Below are 17321 nucleotides of genomic sequence, written 5' to 3' on the forward strand. Positions count from 1 at the left end.
ACAGAAAAGATCAGTTGACTAAAAATACCAGGAAAATACAAAACATAGAGCTTGTTTCTCTATGTTGCAGACCTTTGCCAGGTCACTGAACTCTCAGAGTGGCAGTCACACAGCGAATTTGGACAATCTCTTCTTTTTCAGATCCTCCTAAACTCCATCTGGATGGTCTTGGGGAAAATAACACTGTGACAGTAGTGGCAGGAAGCAAACTACGACTTGAGATCCCCATCAGTGGTGAGCCAACTCCAAAAGTCGTGTGGAGTAGAGGGGACAAGGTACATTATACATGTTTCTTTAGTTTAACAAGAGGCCTTTTCCTTCAAAAAATAACCTTTGTCCTTGTGAAGACATTGCATTAATGGCGGAAAATAAGGAGGACATGCAAAACCTCTCCTCACTCAAAAATGAAGGGTAAAATGGATAAATATGCAGTTATTTTGGGGATTTTTTTGAGGAAAGGATGACATTAACGAAGGGAAAAAAAATGCATTTGCTATAAATCAATTGTAAAGGAGAGGGACATATGAGATGCGGGAGAAAACTAGTGAAAATTTACCAAATGGCTACTTCTACTGTACATATTGCCCAGAATGGCTGCTAGGTTTTGACAGGAAGCCATAGTACAGTCTGGTTTTGGAAAATGAATGATACATTCTGATAGAGTATCAAGTCTCAAATGAAATAATAGTCTGGGCACTCCGCGTCTTGCATCTGGTGTCTTTATGCAAAACTTAGCACAGATCAGTCACTGGCCGTGTAATACCAAGGAGACACTTTCTACATTTAAGTTTGAATTGTGGCATGTGGAAGCTGGAAAATGTTATTATTTCTGGATTTGTCAGACCTATCTGGTGAAATCTCCAACTACTATTTTGAAAATATTAATTGTAGTATCACCACTGTGGACTTGTCCAAATAGAGAATTCTAGGAGAGCTCCTATTTCAAAATATGTGCCAACATTTGAAATCTGTGAGGACAAACTACTGACCTTTACAATCACTCTGACCTTTAAACTGAATGAATCACATTTCAATCTGACTTTTGAGAGAACCCACTACTCTCTTCTTGCCATCAAATTAATGACAGGGAGTGTTGACAAAAGCGTGTTCTTGCTCACAGGACAAGTAAACCTAGTGACTCTTCCATTGAGGTGCAATGGCTGAGCTGAGTGCTAACCAGTTACCGTATTTTAAAGTTATTTATTTGCCCCTCAGTTATTTTTCCCTCTTTGTGATCACTAGGTGACTGAAATTTTGAGCTTTTAGAGTGCTTTTTCTTACAGTTGCTTTAATACTTTTGCTGAAGTATCCTGTATTGCATTTGGATTTTTGAATGTTTTGATCTCAAATCCAGAAAATATAACTTTTCCCTCTGCTTACTTTGATTCCTAGGCGATCACAGACAGTGGAAGAATACGGGCAGAAACATACCCAGATAGCAGCTGTCTGGTCATAGATACAGCTGAGAGGGAAGATTCAGGTCCTTTCAGAATAGCATTAAAGAATGAGGCTGGAGAAGACACAGCTCTAATCAACATTAAAGTGGTTGGTAAGTCATGTGAAACAGTGCACATGAGCCATGTCTTTTATCACAACCCTTTTCAATACATGCTCCTTAGAGAACCCTACTTTTCTGCACCCCAACCAGAGACAGATTCCTCTTCCTCTATTTGATGGGATTCTGTAAATGCTGTCCTCCCCAGCTACTAAACTGTTGTAGATTCTCAGAAAACTTCCATTTCTCTGTTTTCTCCCATTTTCAGATGTGGAATTGAGGTGCAAGGATACTATACTGAAGGACACAGGAGCTTAGCATGGGATTTAAGCAGGAGTTAATTACCACCCTGCCGTCATCTCACGTTGCAGGGTCCAAACTTGTGCAGCTGCCTCAGGCTGCCCTTAACACTCTCCATTCTCCATGCTTCATGTGGCTATGGGCTCTGCCTTACCACACATCCTCAAGTGCCTCTCGGGAGTCCTGACTGTGCTGAAGAGTTTTGCATTTATCTGTTCCTAACTACCTGCCAGGATCCACAAAGACCTTCTTTCTCTCTTCATTAGGAACTCCTGCTGCATTTCAAAAACTATTCAGATTTGTTTCTTATTTGTCATTTTTTATTCAACCTATGCAAAAGAATAAAAATTTATTTATTTAACTAATAAATATTTACTTTGTTTACAACAGATGTCCCTGATCCTCCTCAGGCACCAAATGTGACTGAGGTGGGTGAAGACTGGTGTGTTATGACCTGGGAACCTCCAGCAAATGATGGTGGATCACCCATCTTGGGTACATACTTTTCTTCTTTTTGTGGTGATGTTCTACTATAGACAAAAGAAACAAACCCCAGAAAATGGACACAATAGGCTCAGAACTTAGCTCAGGCCCTGGAGAGTTGCACTTTGATTATCCAGTTGCAAGAATGTTCTACCCAATCTTTGGCTTTATGAGATACTTGTTTTTCTAATGGTTTGAGGTTTGTCATTTTGCATGTTGTCACATTACCAATTCCCCTACTTGAAAGACAACCTTTTATAATACCAAACTTTGAACAGTTAGTCTGTTTGAATGTTCGCAGGAATTTCAGAAACAATTTACTGAGTAAACTGTAGTATCTGCTAATACACTGAACTGAGAGGAAAGTCAGAGGGACCCTGAAACCAGCAGAATCAGGCTCTTCTCCCTCTGAACTACATACAGTGGTGCTGAAAGTGAAATCCAAAAAAAGCTCATACATGCCTGTGAAAGCCAAACAGGTGAATATCAGACAACTTGCAATGGGTAAAATTTAACAATAAACCACTCTAAGGCTGGAAGGAGATGTTGAGGTTTATCCAGAAAATATGCCACTAGGCAGTCAAAAAATAGACCACTCACTATTGAGCTTTACACCATCACACAATATAATAAATTTTGTTTGGTCAATAGGATATTTCATTGAAAGGAAAAAGAAACAAAGCTCCAGGTGGATGAGGTTGAATTTTGAATTGATAAAAGAAACAACTTTTGAGCCCAAGAAGATGATTGAAGGTGTTGCTTACGAGGTCCGTGTATTTGCCGTTAATGCAATAGGCATTTCCAAACCAAGTATGCCTTCAAAGTCATTTGTTCCTTTGGGTAAGTAACCAAGAGCATAGAAATAAGCATGCATTTAGAAAGTTACCAGTAACACGCTATTACAGTCATCTAATTATATAACTGTAGTTCTTGTTGCACTTGTGTTGCTCAAGACCTGTCTTTATCAGGTGGTGCAAAAACTATATGTCTATCCCTGAAGGATTTATAGTCTTTCATAAGCAAGAAACAAAGATGTATAGACAGAAAAAAAGTGAACTACAATAAAACAGTGACTTGCTATAGGTGAGCCTGATATGATCAATACTATGGCCAATATGTTTTAAGTACCAGAACTAATAGTTCCATGTTTTTGTGTACCTTAGGTACCTCCTGAGACAATAGCATGAAACTATTTCCAGTCAAACTGATGGTTTAGAGAATTGATAAAGATGATGGATTATAGTCTTTGTTGTTTTGTGTGTCTTTTTCCTGCTGTAAGTTCAGTCAGGCACTGCCTTTTGGCCAAAAATGGTCAGGAGAACTGACCAGAAGTCTGAAGATCACTATTTGCAGGCTGTTCTGTATGAAAATGAGACTTCTTTCATGTTTCACTACTTGTTTTGCTGTTACATAGTAGCTTGCCATTTAAAAATGTACAAGTGTTCACAAATAATCCATATATTTCTATTTTAAAAAAAATCACATGTTTGCAATCTACCATAAAGGTAAAAATTTATGGAAAAAAATTAGTGAAGTTGCCCAATATTGCAATAAATCATATGATGAGATACATTTGAATAGTTCTTAATTTCTCTCCCTGTCTCATGGATATCCATTAGCTGAAGTAGGGGCTTTTTTCCCAGAAAGGTATCATGTATTTTCTATATCCTTTTGCTGACAATCCAGATAAGGCTAGATCATATTTTATACTATTCTACATGTCATCTTACTGCTTTATACTAATGTAACAGCTAGAGGGCCTTGTCATTCACTTAGTGACAGACTGATTCGTGTCTTTTTCATATAAAGAAACAGATTTTCTAACTATTGTAACAGTCACAAGCCCCTGTAAAAGAAAGGTGTCTTGTTTTATAGGCCAGCAAAGGTTCCCACCTTGCTCAGCGGCACCTCCACAATGCAGAGGAGAAGGAAGAAGGTGGCTGTTATTGCTACAGCATGCTCTCCTCTTGCCTGAAAACACCTGCAGTTGTAGAACACACTACTCACAACTTCTCTGTTCTACTTTCCACTGCTCTTTATCCTTCTCATTCCTCAGCAGGAGGAATTTAACTCTGGGTCAGACTGTGAGCAGGTATGGGATGAGATACCTGCTTCTCCTAGTTTGGTCCTAATTGGGAAAGATGTGGCATGGGTGATTGGAAACACCTCATAGGCAGGATTTAGCCTGTCACCTATGATGCTAAATTAGAGGAATACACACCATAAATGTAAACCTTTAATTGTAACACATTTTTCTGACTTCTCCCCTCTGTCTGCTTGCTTCAGCCGTTACTAGCCCACCAACTCTCCTGGCAGTAGATGGAGTGACTGATACCTCAGTTACAATGAAATGGAGGCCACCAGACCACATCGGAGCAGCGGGGTTAGACGGCTATGTTGTAGAGTACTGCTTTGAAGGAAGTAAGTGACAATGACTGTGGTATGTTACTCACAGTGAAAGTAGGTGAGACTTTCTCAATTTTTTTCTCCACAGGTATTAGGTGCTTTCACTTTAAGGCAGAGACTGATCAGTCAGAAAACCTCAAGCAGCAGGGGTTAGCGCAGGCTTTGTTTGGTTTGTATTCCAGATCCCACCCACTGACTGTAGTTTGATGCATCTTACATCTGGTCTGAAATACAAATCAAAAGCCATATAATCTATTGTAGTGTACCAAGTACTGTGTTAAGAACTTTACTCTTTTTTGAGCTAAATGAAGTCAATGCAGTAAAGAGTGGATGGATGAATGAATAGGAAATGTGTGATCTAAAATACGTGCAGCTTGGCTGGGTTTCTTGGACAGCCAATCCTCAGTGTGGTAAATCCCTATCATGACATTACTACTAATTGGCTACTTCAAGTGCCAGTTCCCAATACTGAGAACAGATAGCCTCTCCAATAGACGGCTGTAGAAGTTACCTGGGCATGCAAAGTTCATGTCTTGATTTTGAATTCCTTCAATGTTTCAGTGTAGTTAGAGTCAAGATCTTTATGTCCATCTAAGACATAAATCTGTACAAAACCGAAGGAGTAAGACAAAGGTGTAAGAGACTGAATAAACTTATGAAAGAATAGGGAAATCTCACACAAGGAATAGGGAAATATAATTTACATCTTACAACTAAGAGTCTTTGGTGATCAAGCAGCAGAAACTCAGTATTTTCCAGCAGATTTTCTTCTGAATTGGCATCAAATGAAGTCTATTTACAAAAATTAAACTCCACCAACACCTGGGTAAGTATCAAACAGTCTGAAGTTGTATGTGCGATACCCAGCCTCTGTAGGCAAATGCCAATCAGTGGGACTCCAGCAACGTTGTATTTGGATGAATGCAACACAGTTATCTTCAGCTCTGCTCTCTGCTCCTCTCAACTGCACTGTAAATCAAAGGATGAGTTGGACACCTTTCTTCATAAAGGCATTTATTTCAACAAAAGCTTTTCATGACTACAGTCCACAGCCTGGAGACAAGAGGTAGAGGACAGAACTTGTTGTTCACTCTGTGACATGTTTCAAATTCAGACAATCCAGGAAAACCGTAGTTCACAAAAGTGGTCAGATACGACAGGAGCAGAGTTCCCTCGGCTCTCTCAGGCAAGTGGGAGAGGGAGTGAAGAAGAATGACCAGCTTTTCTCAGGAGCACTCAGCATCTTGTAGTATTGAGCTGAATACCCATAAGGAGCAGGAACAGACTGCAAGAAGCTCAGAGGTCTGGAGAAGATTATCTGAAGGCAGACAACAGCTGGAATGGTAGGAAAGGTTTTCCTTATATATTGGGAGGGAGCTGTAGGAACAGCTCAGAACGAGTAAGCATGCAGTCTTACATCAAGGTGCAGCATTCCAAAATGTCTCCATTGGACAGGCAAGATGTATGGGAATGTAAAGGGGGATGTCAATGTGAGGACTTCAGCGTATGCTGTATATTATGCTCTGTTTAGCATTGGTAGGATGGCGGGGGAAAAGCTAAAAGTGCTATATATGTACACTAGTGAAAACCAGGTTTTTAGAGGAATCTTCCAACTCTACCCTTTAAAGACTATTACTCAGAAGATGATTGTACACTTGTTGAATGGAACAAATTCTTTACTCTCTTTTTTTTTTTCAAATAGGTTTTAAACCTATGAAGATACAACAAAATGGCAGTGAAGCCTGTCATTTTATTGTTACCCACCTCGGTTAAAATACAATGGGTACAATGTATTTTACATAGCTTTCTGAGTGTTTATGTATATCTATATATGCCTCCTATATATGCATATACATATATATATATACAAAATTGACATTATTTATGTATATATGTTATGAAAATGGTTAGGAAGAAGCAAGCGTAGTAGAAAATTAAGATGTTTTATTGGAATATACATCCTTTTCTTTGTGTTCAGTCCTTCTTTTCTTTCTTGTGATATCACAGTGCCTGCTTTTCTCAGTCCTATCAGTGCCTGTTCTGCCTCAAACTAATTTCTTCTATAATTTTTTGTAACTCCTTAATTTCAAGGTACTTTTAATGACTGTCTATATTCATTCTGTTGTTCTTTTCTTTTAGTTATCTGTTTGTAAACTCATTTGTTTTTACCTTCTCCATTCCTTTATCATTGTCACTGAAGTAGTTTTAAAGAAGGCTTTTTTGAGGCTTCCTTATCATAGCAATCATTAGGAGAAATCACAAGCTGAAAACAGGAAGACAAAATATATATATAACTATAATTTAGAAGAACCATGTGCCATGAGCACTGGTTTGGCTTTGCGAAAATTGGTGTTTCCCTTTAGTCTGAACCTCATAACTTGATTAACATGGTGAACTCTTGGACTTCCTTAACTATGGTAGCACCCTTGACAGCTCTCTGTATGTATTACTGAATTGGAGTTTCATCATGAGTATCTGGATTTTGCATTGCATAGGTGTGAATAATGTGAACATAGAACTTCCCAGGGCTACTTTACAACACCATTGAACCTCTTGCTGTGGTGATGTGTAACAGACCAAATCTTGTTGACTCTGGAGAAGTCAATTCCAAGTAAAGCATGCTGCCAACTGGTTCTTGTGTGAAGTTTCAAGGGTAGCCTGACGAGCTTGGCCATAGATTTCCCTAGGATACTATGTTTATCTGCCTTTAAAGGGCCATTGTATCTGCAGATGATCTGTTTTCACAGCTAGTAAATAAGCACTTTGGAGATAGTTGGCTGAGATCTTTGCCAGTGTACCCATCCAGGACCATGCACAGATACTAGAATAGTACTTTTATTATCCTGAAATAGCCAAGGCAGGATTCCAGGAAATCCAGGGCAGTAAGAGCTTTGTCCAGGAAATAAAGCCTTACTGATATATCATATCTGTCATCATTCATGGTTTTTAGCCTTCTTTACTTTTCTTTCTATGTTGCCTTTAGCTAAATACGTTTCTCTTCCTCTGTTTCCCCAAGTTTTTTTCCAAGACTTCCCTTGTTTCTATCTCTTTTACTCAGAACTCTTCTCCGAATTTCCTTCTCTCTTCTATGATGTGTTTTCTTCTCCTTCTACACTTTTTCCCATCATTCATTTTGTTTTTATTTCTACTCTTCCAAGTGTTCCTTTGTCGTTTCCTTTCCATCTTTCCAGGCCTGTGATCAGGCCCAGAGGGAAAAAAAACGACCCCAAACAACTTTATCTCTCCTCTTCCTTTACCTTTAGCTTTCCTGTGAGCATCACTCATAATTGTTCTTTATCTAGATGCCTTCTTCCAATCTCTTTCCTCTTGCAGTCTCCCTAAATACGGGTCTTCTATATCTTAAAAGAGCAGCATCTATCTTTGCATACTTACTAACAGGAATTGCTAACCCACTGGACAAAATGCTCCATCTGTGTGAAAGTGGGTGTCTCTGATTAATTTTTAAAGATGGATTCTCACAAGGTTATATCGACAGATGTGTCTGAGGAATGTTGGAGCCACCTTTTAACGTGGAAGGTAAAGTATTCAACAAAGGATATAAGTCATCTTTAATGAAAGAAAAAAATCTCTTCATAGAAGTAAAGATAAATTTCTGGAGGGAATATTTGGGGCAACAGTCTAAAGAATTTGCTGCAGTACATGTTGCAAGGGGGAGGGTGAGCTGCTTAGGAAAACAGTCATTTGATTTCAATCCTCTTCTGTTAGAAGCTGAAAGAAGCAGTTTGAAGGAGAACTTAATTCCTAAAGTAAGACATAGAGTTATTGGAAAATGTATCACAGTATTGCAGTCTAAGTCTGCAGGGCTCTCTAGTTTATAATAGTTCTCTTGTCTTCTGTTGCCAATTTAAAGTGCTACCCTTACATGACTGTTAAATACAGATACTGACTTGCTACTGACTCCAAATGCCAAGGTACCAGCAGTGATAAAGCAATCTACGTTTGGAGGCAGGGTGGAAAAGAAAAGTATTGCTTGTAACTGAAGCTTTTCTGAAAGACTGAACTATTATGATCACTCTATGGATTACATGTGATGCCTAGGGGTAGAATGAAAAATAATCCAAGAATGCTGTGATAACGTGAATAATTCTGACACAGCCTTCCTTATTTAAAGGCACAAGGAGAGATGGCATTTTCATTGCAATTTGTAAATATTCTGTGTTTCTCTCATCCCTGCACTCTTCAGTAGCACTTTCAAGGGGTTATTCGAGTATTGGTTTGAAATGAATCATAGAACTCATTTCTCTCCAAGGAAGCTGTTAAAGCAATGATTGAGTGCTTTTTTGGAAATTATACTCTATGTCCCTCTTGTTTCTATCTGCTGAATTTAAAAACTAATCGTTTTCTCTCCTGGTACAATTAAATGATAGACACATTTTAAAAACATTTAATTGTTTAAATATATAATCAGTAGAAACCCTTTAAGGTTTGAAACATTTTTCCTACATATGAAAGTGAATCAATATCATGTTATAGCGTAATTAGAAAAACAAAATAGAAATATTAATTAGAATATAATTAATATATATCATTAATAATATAATACATAATCATAATGAATATACACAAAATTATATATATATTACTGTTCTGTAATTTTCCTCATCTGTGCAGTGGATGCATTTATAATTCCCTACTCTTTTTGATTCACCCTCTCATCCTCTTTCCCTAAATTAGCTGATGAATGGATCGTGGCTAACCCGGAGCTGACAGACAAAACAAAATTTACTATCAATGGCCTGCCAACTGGCTCGAAAATCCTCGTGAGAGTAAAAGCTGTGAATGCTGCTGGTGAAAGTGAGCCCAGGTACCACCCACAGCCTATTTTAGTCAAGGAAGTGATAGGTAAGATCCTCCTGCCTACACTCACCCACAATACACTCTGCTTCCATACTTAGCTCTGTCTTTTAAGGCTGATACTTGTTGGAAAACTGATGATATGGCCTTACAGGGCCATTGTGCACTGGCTAGAAATCATGAAACCATCTTTTAAGAAAAATCATAGTTCTGTTTTATTTCTAAGCCTTTATTGCTCAGGCTTTCAAGGCTTTTTTTTTTTTTTTCCTACAAAACCTGAACTTGATGTTGCATTTTTAAGTTGTGCTAAGCTTCTCACCTATTCTTACCACCATAGTATTTGTTATTACCAAACCCAACAGTGTACCATATGTAACATTGTGGGACCAAGAGATTTAAGATACCTCACTCATTAGTCACTTCTGGGAATTGTAGGCCACAGAATCTCCTATTTGTACTGATGCCTACCAGTGCTGCCTCAGTTAGAAAAAAAGATAAATGTCAATCACAAGCTTTTGGCTTTTTTCAGAACCTCCAAAGATTCGTCTACCCAGACACTTAAAGCAAACCTATACTCGAAGAGTTGGAGAAACTGTGAATCTTGTTATTCCTTTCCAGGTAAGAACTAAAACCAATGACAAGAAAATACTCTATTTTTCTTAACATGCTGCTTTTTAATTCATTTCAAGTTAACTTTGATAGGCCAGTGAGTTAACTTCTGCAGATGTGGAAGCACACTGAAGTACATAGGTGCTTGAAAGCTTTTATGCTGACATCTCAAAGAAATGATGTATGTTAAGTCAATTAATGAATTGGGTAACTAGCTTAGACAGACTGATTTGTCATCTGTCATCCAAAGGACACTCACAGCAGACATTACATGTAAGCTAATTGCAAGTACATTGCAAAATGGTTACCCTGGCAGTAGTTAGATAGGATAGCAAGGGTGGGACTGTAGTATTTATCATTTTCTGGTCATGAGAGAGGAAAAAGAAGGGGAAGAGAGGGCAGAGTTTCATTGTCTCCTATAGAAACTGCAACTTTTAAATCCTTGAAATTACAGCTATAATATTACTATTTCTAAGGATACAGCACATTTTCCACAGTATTGTGTTAACTTTCATGTCTATTTCATGTCTGTACACCTAAAGATACTGGGTGAGCATAATCTGGCTTCTACAAGGCTGTTAAAAGCCTAATAAAAGCTTGATCAGCAATATACTGCAATATACACTGCTCTTGAGAAATTGAATGAATATTGTATGGTTATTCTCTAAGATAAGACATTCAAAAAGGTGTGAGATTACCCTTTTTGGAGAGCACCTGCAAATTAATTGCCTCTGGAAGGCAAATTCCACAGTAAAGCAAGTGTTCACTCTGATTTAAGTACCTAAATTGGGCACTACTACTATGCCCACAAAAATGTCACACAAAAGATGTCAATCCAGTCTACCTAACAACTATTCCAACTGGTTTTTGCAATGAAAGAAAAAAGTTTGGGATGCCTGAAGGTTTGGTCCACTTCTTTTATCTTTCATTGGCAGTGTAGAGAATGTAGGCACTTCCAGAGGGTAAAATGCTTTGTTTTGCACTTTCTGCATTCTTCTCCTTTTTCTTTTAGAAAACTGGAAATTTGTTGTCAAATTTATCCAGAAAGTTAATTGCCCAATTTAGCCATAATATGCAAATATTTTCAGTCTCCTGAGGAAAAAAAAAAAAAAAAAGGAAAAAGGAAAGATAGCTGTGTTTTACGTGAATTAACATGATTGCATCTCAAATGTTATATGATTTAAAAAAGAATTCTCTGTTTCTTTCAGGATGTTTTTTATTTCCTGTTTAGAAATAAACTTTTTCTCCTCCACCCCCTTTTCTCTCCCAAAATCATATGCAAATTGTTTCCTGGCTTCTTACAGGGAAGACCAAGGGCAAAAGTATCATGGGAGAAAAATGGTTCTCCAATCGACAAGAACGAAATCAACATCCGCAACACTGAAAATGACACCATCATCTTTATCCGAAAGGCAGAAAGGTGCCACTCTGGAGAATACAACATGAAAGTGGAAGTAGAGAACTTGGTGGACAAAGCTACAATAGATATTCAGATTGTTGGTATGTTTTGAGAAACAGAAATAAGTGCATGCCAGAGAAGAGGACTCCAGCCATTCCAAGGCTATAGGAAAACAGAGGAATCCCAAAGAACATCTTTCTTTACAGTGATAACTCAATTACATGGATATAGATTTGTGGTCTGTAACTAAACCTCCCTACACAATGGCTGGTGTTGGAACATGTCAGTTTCTTTTTTTTTTTCACTGTTATACTTTTCATGTTGTTGTCTATTCAGGATGCAAGCATTTTCCCATTGCATGGTATCCATAGCAAGAAATGGTAGTAAGTTCATAGTAACTTTGTCACACATGTAATGTGGAAGAAATCCTAAATGTTGGAAGTACATGGAAGTAGGAAAGACAGACAAGAAAACATACCTACTTTCCATTTTTACCAATCTATTTCATTACATAATAGACAAAACTGGTAGGACAGCCTTTATAATAATTGTCCGACTTCTTGTCTTTTAGGAGCACGTCTTCCACTGGTTTTAATTTTTCCAAAATGTCCTTACACAATTAAAGAGCATATGCATATTAGAAACTCTACTCTCAAAATGGTCATGCCAAGTTTTCCATACTCCTGACATATCTTATCTTTGAAAAGTTTTCTTTTGCAGCCTCAGCTTTCTTTTGACATTGGTTTTGGCATATCTCTGTTTAGAGAGAGAAATCAAACTAAGTGGAAGACGTATAGGAAAGAGACAGATGATAGAGAAAGCAAACAGTGGGAAATGTCAGCTGCCATATTTTCACTACAGATCGCCCAGGCCCACCAGCGATTGTAACTATTGATGATGTCTGGGGAGAAAACGTAAATTTATCATGGAAGCCACCAAAAGATGATGGCAATGCTGCCATTACTGGCTACACTATTCAGAAAGCAGATAAGAAGAGTATGGTAAGTAATAAGGAGTTGTTTAAAAGGCTGATGCACTCATGAATTCTCCCTTTTAAAACTAAAACCCTGACATGCCTAAAATTATGTAGGCGGACAACGCATTGATTAGTCAATATTCAGAAAATCCGCAAGGCATCTCTAAAAATTCTAAAAATCTCTTGTTCATTGTACCTAAACCCTAGAAATGGGAATGTTTTCAGGTGATGCCAAAGAGGAGGACTGAAAAGGAAAGAACAGGTGGATTTGAGGGAAGTAATTCTGGGGGTTTCTTTTTCCTTTGTCTCAGTAGAGAAAATGAAACCCCAAAATATTAATTCTGAAGTCAGTAGGTTGCTACTGGAATCAAAACATGGTGCTGCTGCTTTCAAACTTGTAACATCACACTGTGCAACTCATTGCCACTCCTTACTACACATGGCAAAATGGTACATACAAAATTCACAAACTGCTTTGAAATTTACAGATGAAAAGTGTAATAAAGAGGTATATTATTTTCATTAAACTAACATTAAAAGTTCCTTAAAAGACAGTAATTAGATTGCTACATTTAATACTTATTGCAAATTTAAGTACTGGCTATCTAGGACAATATTTTGGGAGTTGCCTTATCTACAGGAATCTTTTTGCCATGTGCCTACCCCTTTAATATGTTGATCTGCTTCATGGTCTGATCAATTCATTCTTCCTATGTCATTATTTCCTTTCCCATCCTTCATTTTTCCTTTCTCTTCAGACTGTAAGAAGACATGTTCTCTGTACAGTGACCACGACAATGATGTCCCTTTTCTCTAAATTACTGTGTTAAGGAGAAAGCAACAGCAGTGTCAAGGGTCCAGTGTGCCATGGATCATTCTGGTCATAGTTTTTCCACATTCTCTGTAGTGGTGAATTTTGCAATTCTGGCACAGTTGGTCTTCTACAGAAAACTGTTTTCCCAAAGGGCACTTTGCCCCTTAAAGATGACCAAATATCAATGCAAACTGTGGCATGGGGAACTCAGCACAAGTTCATTTTTAAGAAAGCGAGAAAACTATGTTGGGCAGAGTAAAGCAAAGCAAAACCACTGCTGTGGTCATATTGCACTTTATATGAATTCAATTTTTAGCATTAACTTCTTTCATCTCAGTTTGTTATTTAGGCATTGTGTATTAGCATAGAATTCACATGTCCTGTTTACTGCTGCAAGACTAAAGTGCTAAAACCCACCTCCCCATCTGAGCCTTTAGATATCGGAGGACCACCTGCATAAAATTACATTTTCCATGAACATGCAACCTGTGGAACAGGGCAGGCAGATTAATGCATTGGCCTCTTGTGAGTACATGTTACAGCAGACAAGTACATGTTACTACTTTTCCACCCCAGCCTGCAGTTTTCTTATCTGCAGCTGTACCTTCGGTCAGCAGCATAGGGTAAGAATGAAGGAGCCTGCCTTGCCTCACATAATACAACCTTTGTAATACTGGATTTCCTAAAACAAGGCCTCCCAGCTAACAATGCGTAACAATTCAGTAGATTGTACTTTCCATTCAGCCTTCACTGCTCAGCAGTGAATGTCATATTCTCATTATCACTTGTTTCATTAATTATTGTTAGCTTCACTATTCTAGTATTCATTAACATTCCCAAAGAAAAATCTTACTCCCACAAGCTCAATGATTCTACCAGACAGTAGTTAATGGCTGAGAGATGCAGGGTGCTGCGGGGAAGCTTACTCTCTGGTTTTGTATCCTTCAGGAATGGTTCACAGTAATGGAGCACTACCACCGCACCAGTGCCACCATTAATGAGCTCATCATAGGAAATGAGTACTACTTCCGTGTCTTCGCTGAGAACATGTGCGGCCTCAGTGAGGATGCAACAATGACCAAAGAGAGCGCTTTGATTGCAAAGGATGGTTAGCTAATTATCCATTCCTTGTCAAAAGGGAAGGGGTGTGTTCAGAGGCTAGAAGGTGATTAGAGGTAAAGCCCATAGCCCTAAAGCATTCCGATGCATTCCTAGCTCCAGCCCAGGTACAAGTAACAGCTAGGGCATTTCATATTAGGACTTTGCTTTGTCACATAGTTCATACTTGGGGTTTCTTTCAATCACGAGTGGGACATTTTTCCCATGTTTTGACATTTTCTACAATCTTGGATCTCAGACTTGTGTCACCTTTGGCAGATCTAAGTCAAGAAGAGCTGGAAGAGGAGTAAAGCAGCTGTTCTGTTAGAACTGGTGGGTCACTGCCTCCCAGTGGAGACTTGGCATCAGCCATTGCAAGTCCATTTCAGGCAGGATCCAACAGATAAGCATAAGCCCTGCTTCACATCTCTTGCAGGTGGAGCTGGAGGGATTCTGAATCTGCTGTCAGAAATCCTGACATTTCAGAAACTGACAGTTTGATATGGTACTGTAAACTTCAAATAAATAAAACAGAAAATAACTGCTCCTTTATGGAAGGGAAATTCTACATATAGGTGGTTTAAAGGAAGAAAATCAATCCAGGTCACCTGAATTTGTCCGAAAGGAACGAATACATGACTGCCACAATGCAGAAGACAGACAACCTGTACAACCCATACAGCCAGGCTGAAAGACTTAAGGTCCAGGGTAGTGGACCTCCCTTCCATTATTAAAAAGAAAACTACCTCTCTTTTAGAAATGGGATCATGAACAAAAGAATGGCTATAGGAATTGCTTTTCATCACTGCTTTCTTGTCCTTGTCATGAGAGTATCAAGCCTAACCTGCACTGAAGCCAGTATGAGAGCTTGGATCAGGTTTCAGTGAACAAAGATGTTTAATGACACCTATGCACAGGAACAGATCTCAGTCTGTCCAGCTGTTTTAAATGCCAACTTAGCTTGCAAGTGAAAGTGATTTATTGATGATAATCTCAATTGCAGAGCAGGGATAAAGTGGCAGTAAGAAACTATATTTTACTACTACGTCTTCTTTGTATAAAAACTACATCCATTCAGGTATCTGTATTGTTAGTGCACTGAATGAAGCAGAAAGAAAATGGATTTTCAGATATAGTGCCAGTTTGCAATCAGAGCAAACTGTGAAAAGTAACTGGCAATAGAGTGAACAAGGCTTGACAAGACAGGCATCCTGCAGTACGTTAGTCAGGATTCATCCTGTTCTGTAACGTGCAGGCCACACAGGCAAAGACAGAGAATAAATTATTTTGTGTAACACCTAGTCAGGAAACAAAGAGAAGCTCTCAGACATGTATACTATAGTATGACCAAGGGCTATAGTCACTTCACAGACCTACTTCCAGCCTCCCCTACAAGTGCAATTACTGGAGTCATGTTGGTATCTAAAGCAGTGCAGATCAGAATTGACTCTGTAGCTGTTTAAGATGGATGGGTATTTAGCTACATGCCATCACTCTTTTTATAAATGTTTTATTTTCATTTCATAGGTAAAGTCTACAAATACCCAGTTTACGATGATTTTGACTTCACTGAACGACCGATGTTTACTCAGCCTCTAGTCAACACGTTTGCTGTAGCTGGTTACAACGCTACTTTGAACTGCAGCGTTCGGGGCAACCCCAAGGTACAACATAGCTCATAACAGTATCAGTTAAAGCATGAGAGAGTTTAACCTGATAATAAAAATTGTAATACCATTTTTACTATTTGTTGCATTCAAAAGCCAGGCTGAAGGCAAAAAGAGTGGTGTGGGCTCTAAATACAAAAGAGGTCCTACTTGCCTATGTTATAGTCATTGTAATAGTTACTAAATCCACAGATAATTCAGTGAAAGTGTAGAACCTCAGGAAAAAGCTGGGCTATACTGGGACAAGCACTGACAACAGATGTACAGTTAATATATCAGTAAAGGTTGTTACTAAAATAAAGCCATAATTATTCTATAAAAAACCAATTATACTTTAAGTAAGCACATTGCAAGAATACTCTGGGGACTATGCTGGTTCTCAGACCTACTGCATGTTTCAGATTCTTTTGAGTTGCGTCTTTTTGTGATCTATTTTCTGTTGTGAAAAGTGACCTAGTAAAATGAGAATGTTAAGAATTACAGTTTCTTTTCTATCACTACTTTCTCTATTTTTTATCTTTTCTGGATTACTCAACTTTAAATGAACTTCACAAAAAATGGTAAAATATTTCAGTTCATAAGTTTATGCATGTGGGCTTTCTTCTGTTTTTACCACAGCCCAAAATAACCTGGCTGAAAAACAAAGTCATTATAATGAATGATCCAAGGTACCGAATGTTCAGCAACCAAGGTGTCTGTACCTTGGAGATCCGCAAACCCAGTCCCTATGACGGAGGTACTTACACCTGCCGAGCAGTCAATGCACTTGGAGAAGCAGAAGTTGATTGCAAACTGGAAGTAAAAGGTAAGGGGTTTAAAACATTACAAATGCCCTCTTTGTCTGAACGCCATCTACAGAGGAGTGGAAAGTATGCAAGACAAATGCAAAAGAGAGTTCGAACAATTTTTTTAACTTTCCTGGTTGAAAATGATAACATGGTTAGGACAAAATAAACTATATGGGTTGTTCTGTTCTCTTTTGGAGGACCAACATGCTGTGCTTATATCATCTTTCCCCTCCTTCCCCTCATGCTAATTCACATCTTCAGTGACTGCAAGGACTTTTTCACAAGTGACAAAATGGTAGACTGTCGCTCTCAGAGCTATGCCACTTACCTGAGAACCTCTAGTAAGGCTCAGCCATAGGGCTCTTCAGGAAAACATTAAGAAAATCGTCTTGGATAACTGACAGATCTCTGAAGGAAATGGCAAGGGGAGAAGGAGAGAAGGAAGAAAGATTAGCTCAGGGCAGACTTTCT

At 38.4% G+C, this 17321-nt stretch overlaps 1 protein-coding gene across 1 annotated transcript in view; it reads left to right on the forward strand.

The window, feature by feature from the left end:
• Positions 1-17321, forward strand: part of MYBPC1 (myosin binding protein C1) — a 76351-nt gene that overhangs the window by 50796 nt on the left and 8234 nt on the right. Inside the window, 12 exon segments of the mRNA XM_030478121.1 lie at positions 142-275; positions 1393-1549; positions 2186-2290; positions 2930-3118; positions 4565-4699; positions 9380-9547; positions 10029-10117; positions 11413-11608; positions 12369-12508; positions 14246-14405; positions 15923-16059; positions 16681-16867. Of these exon segments, the coding sequence (XP_030333981.1) occupies positions 142-275; positions 1393-1549; positions 2186-2290; positions 2930-3118; positions 4565-4699; positions 9380-9547; positions 10029-10117; positions 11413-11608; positions 12369-12508; positions 14246-14405; positions 15923-16059; positions 16681-16867 (1797 nt within the window).

Source organism: Strigops habroptila, chromosome 3, assembly GCF_004027225.2.
Source record: "Strigops habroptila isolate Jane chromosome 3, bStrHab1.2.pri, whole genome shotgun sequence".
Lineage (NCBI taxonomy): Eukaryota > Metazoa > Chordata > Aves > Psittaciformes > Psittacidae > Strigops > Strigops habroptila.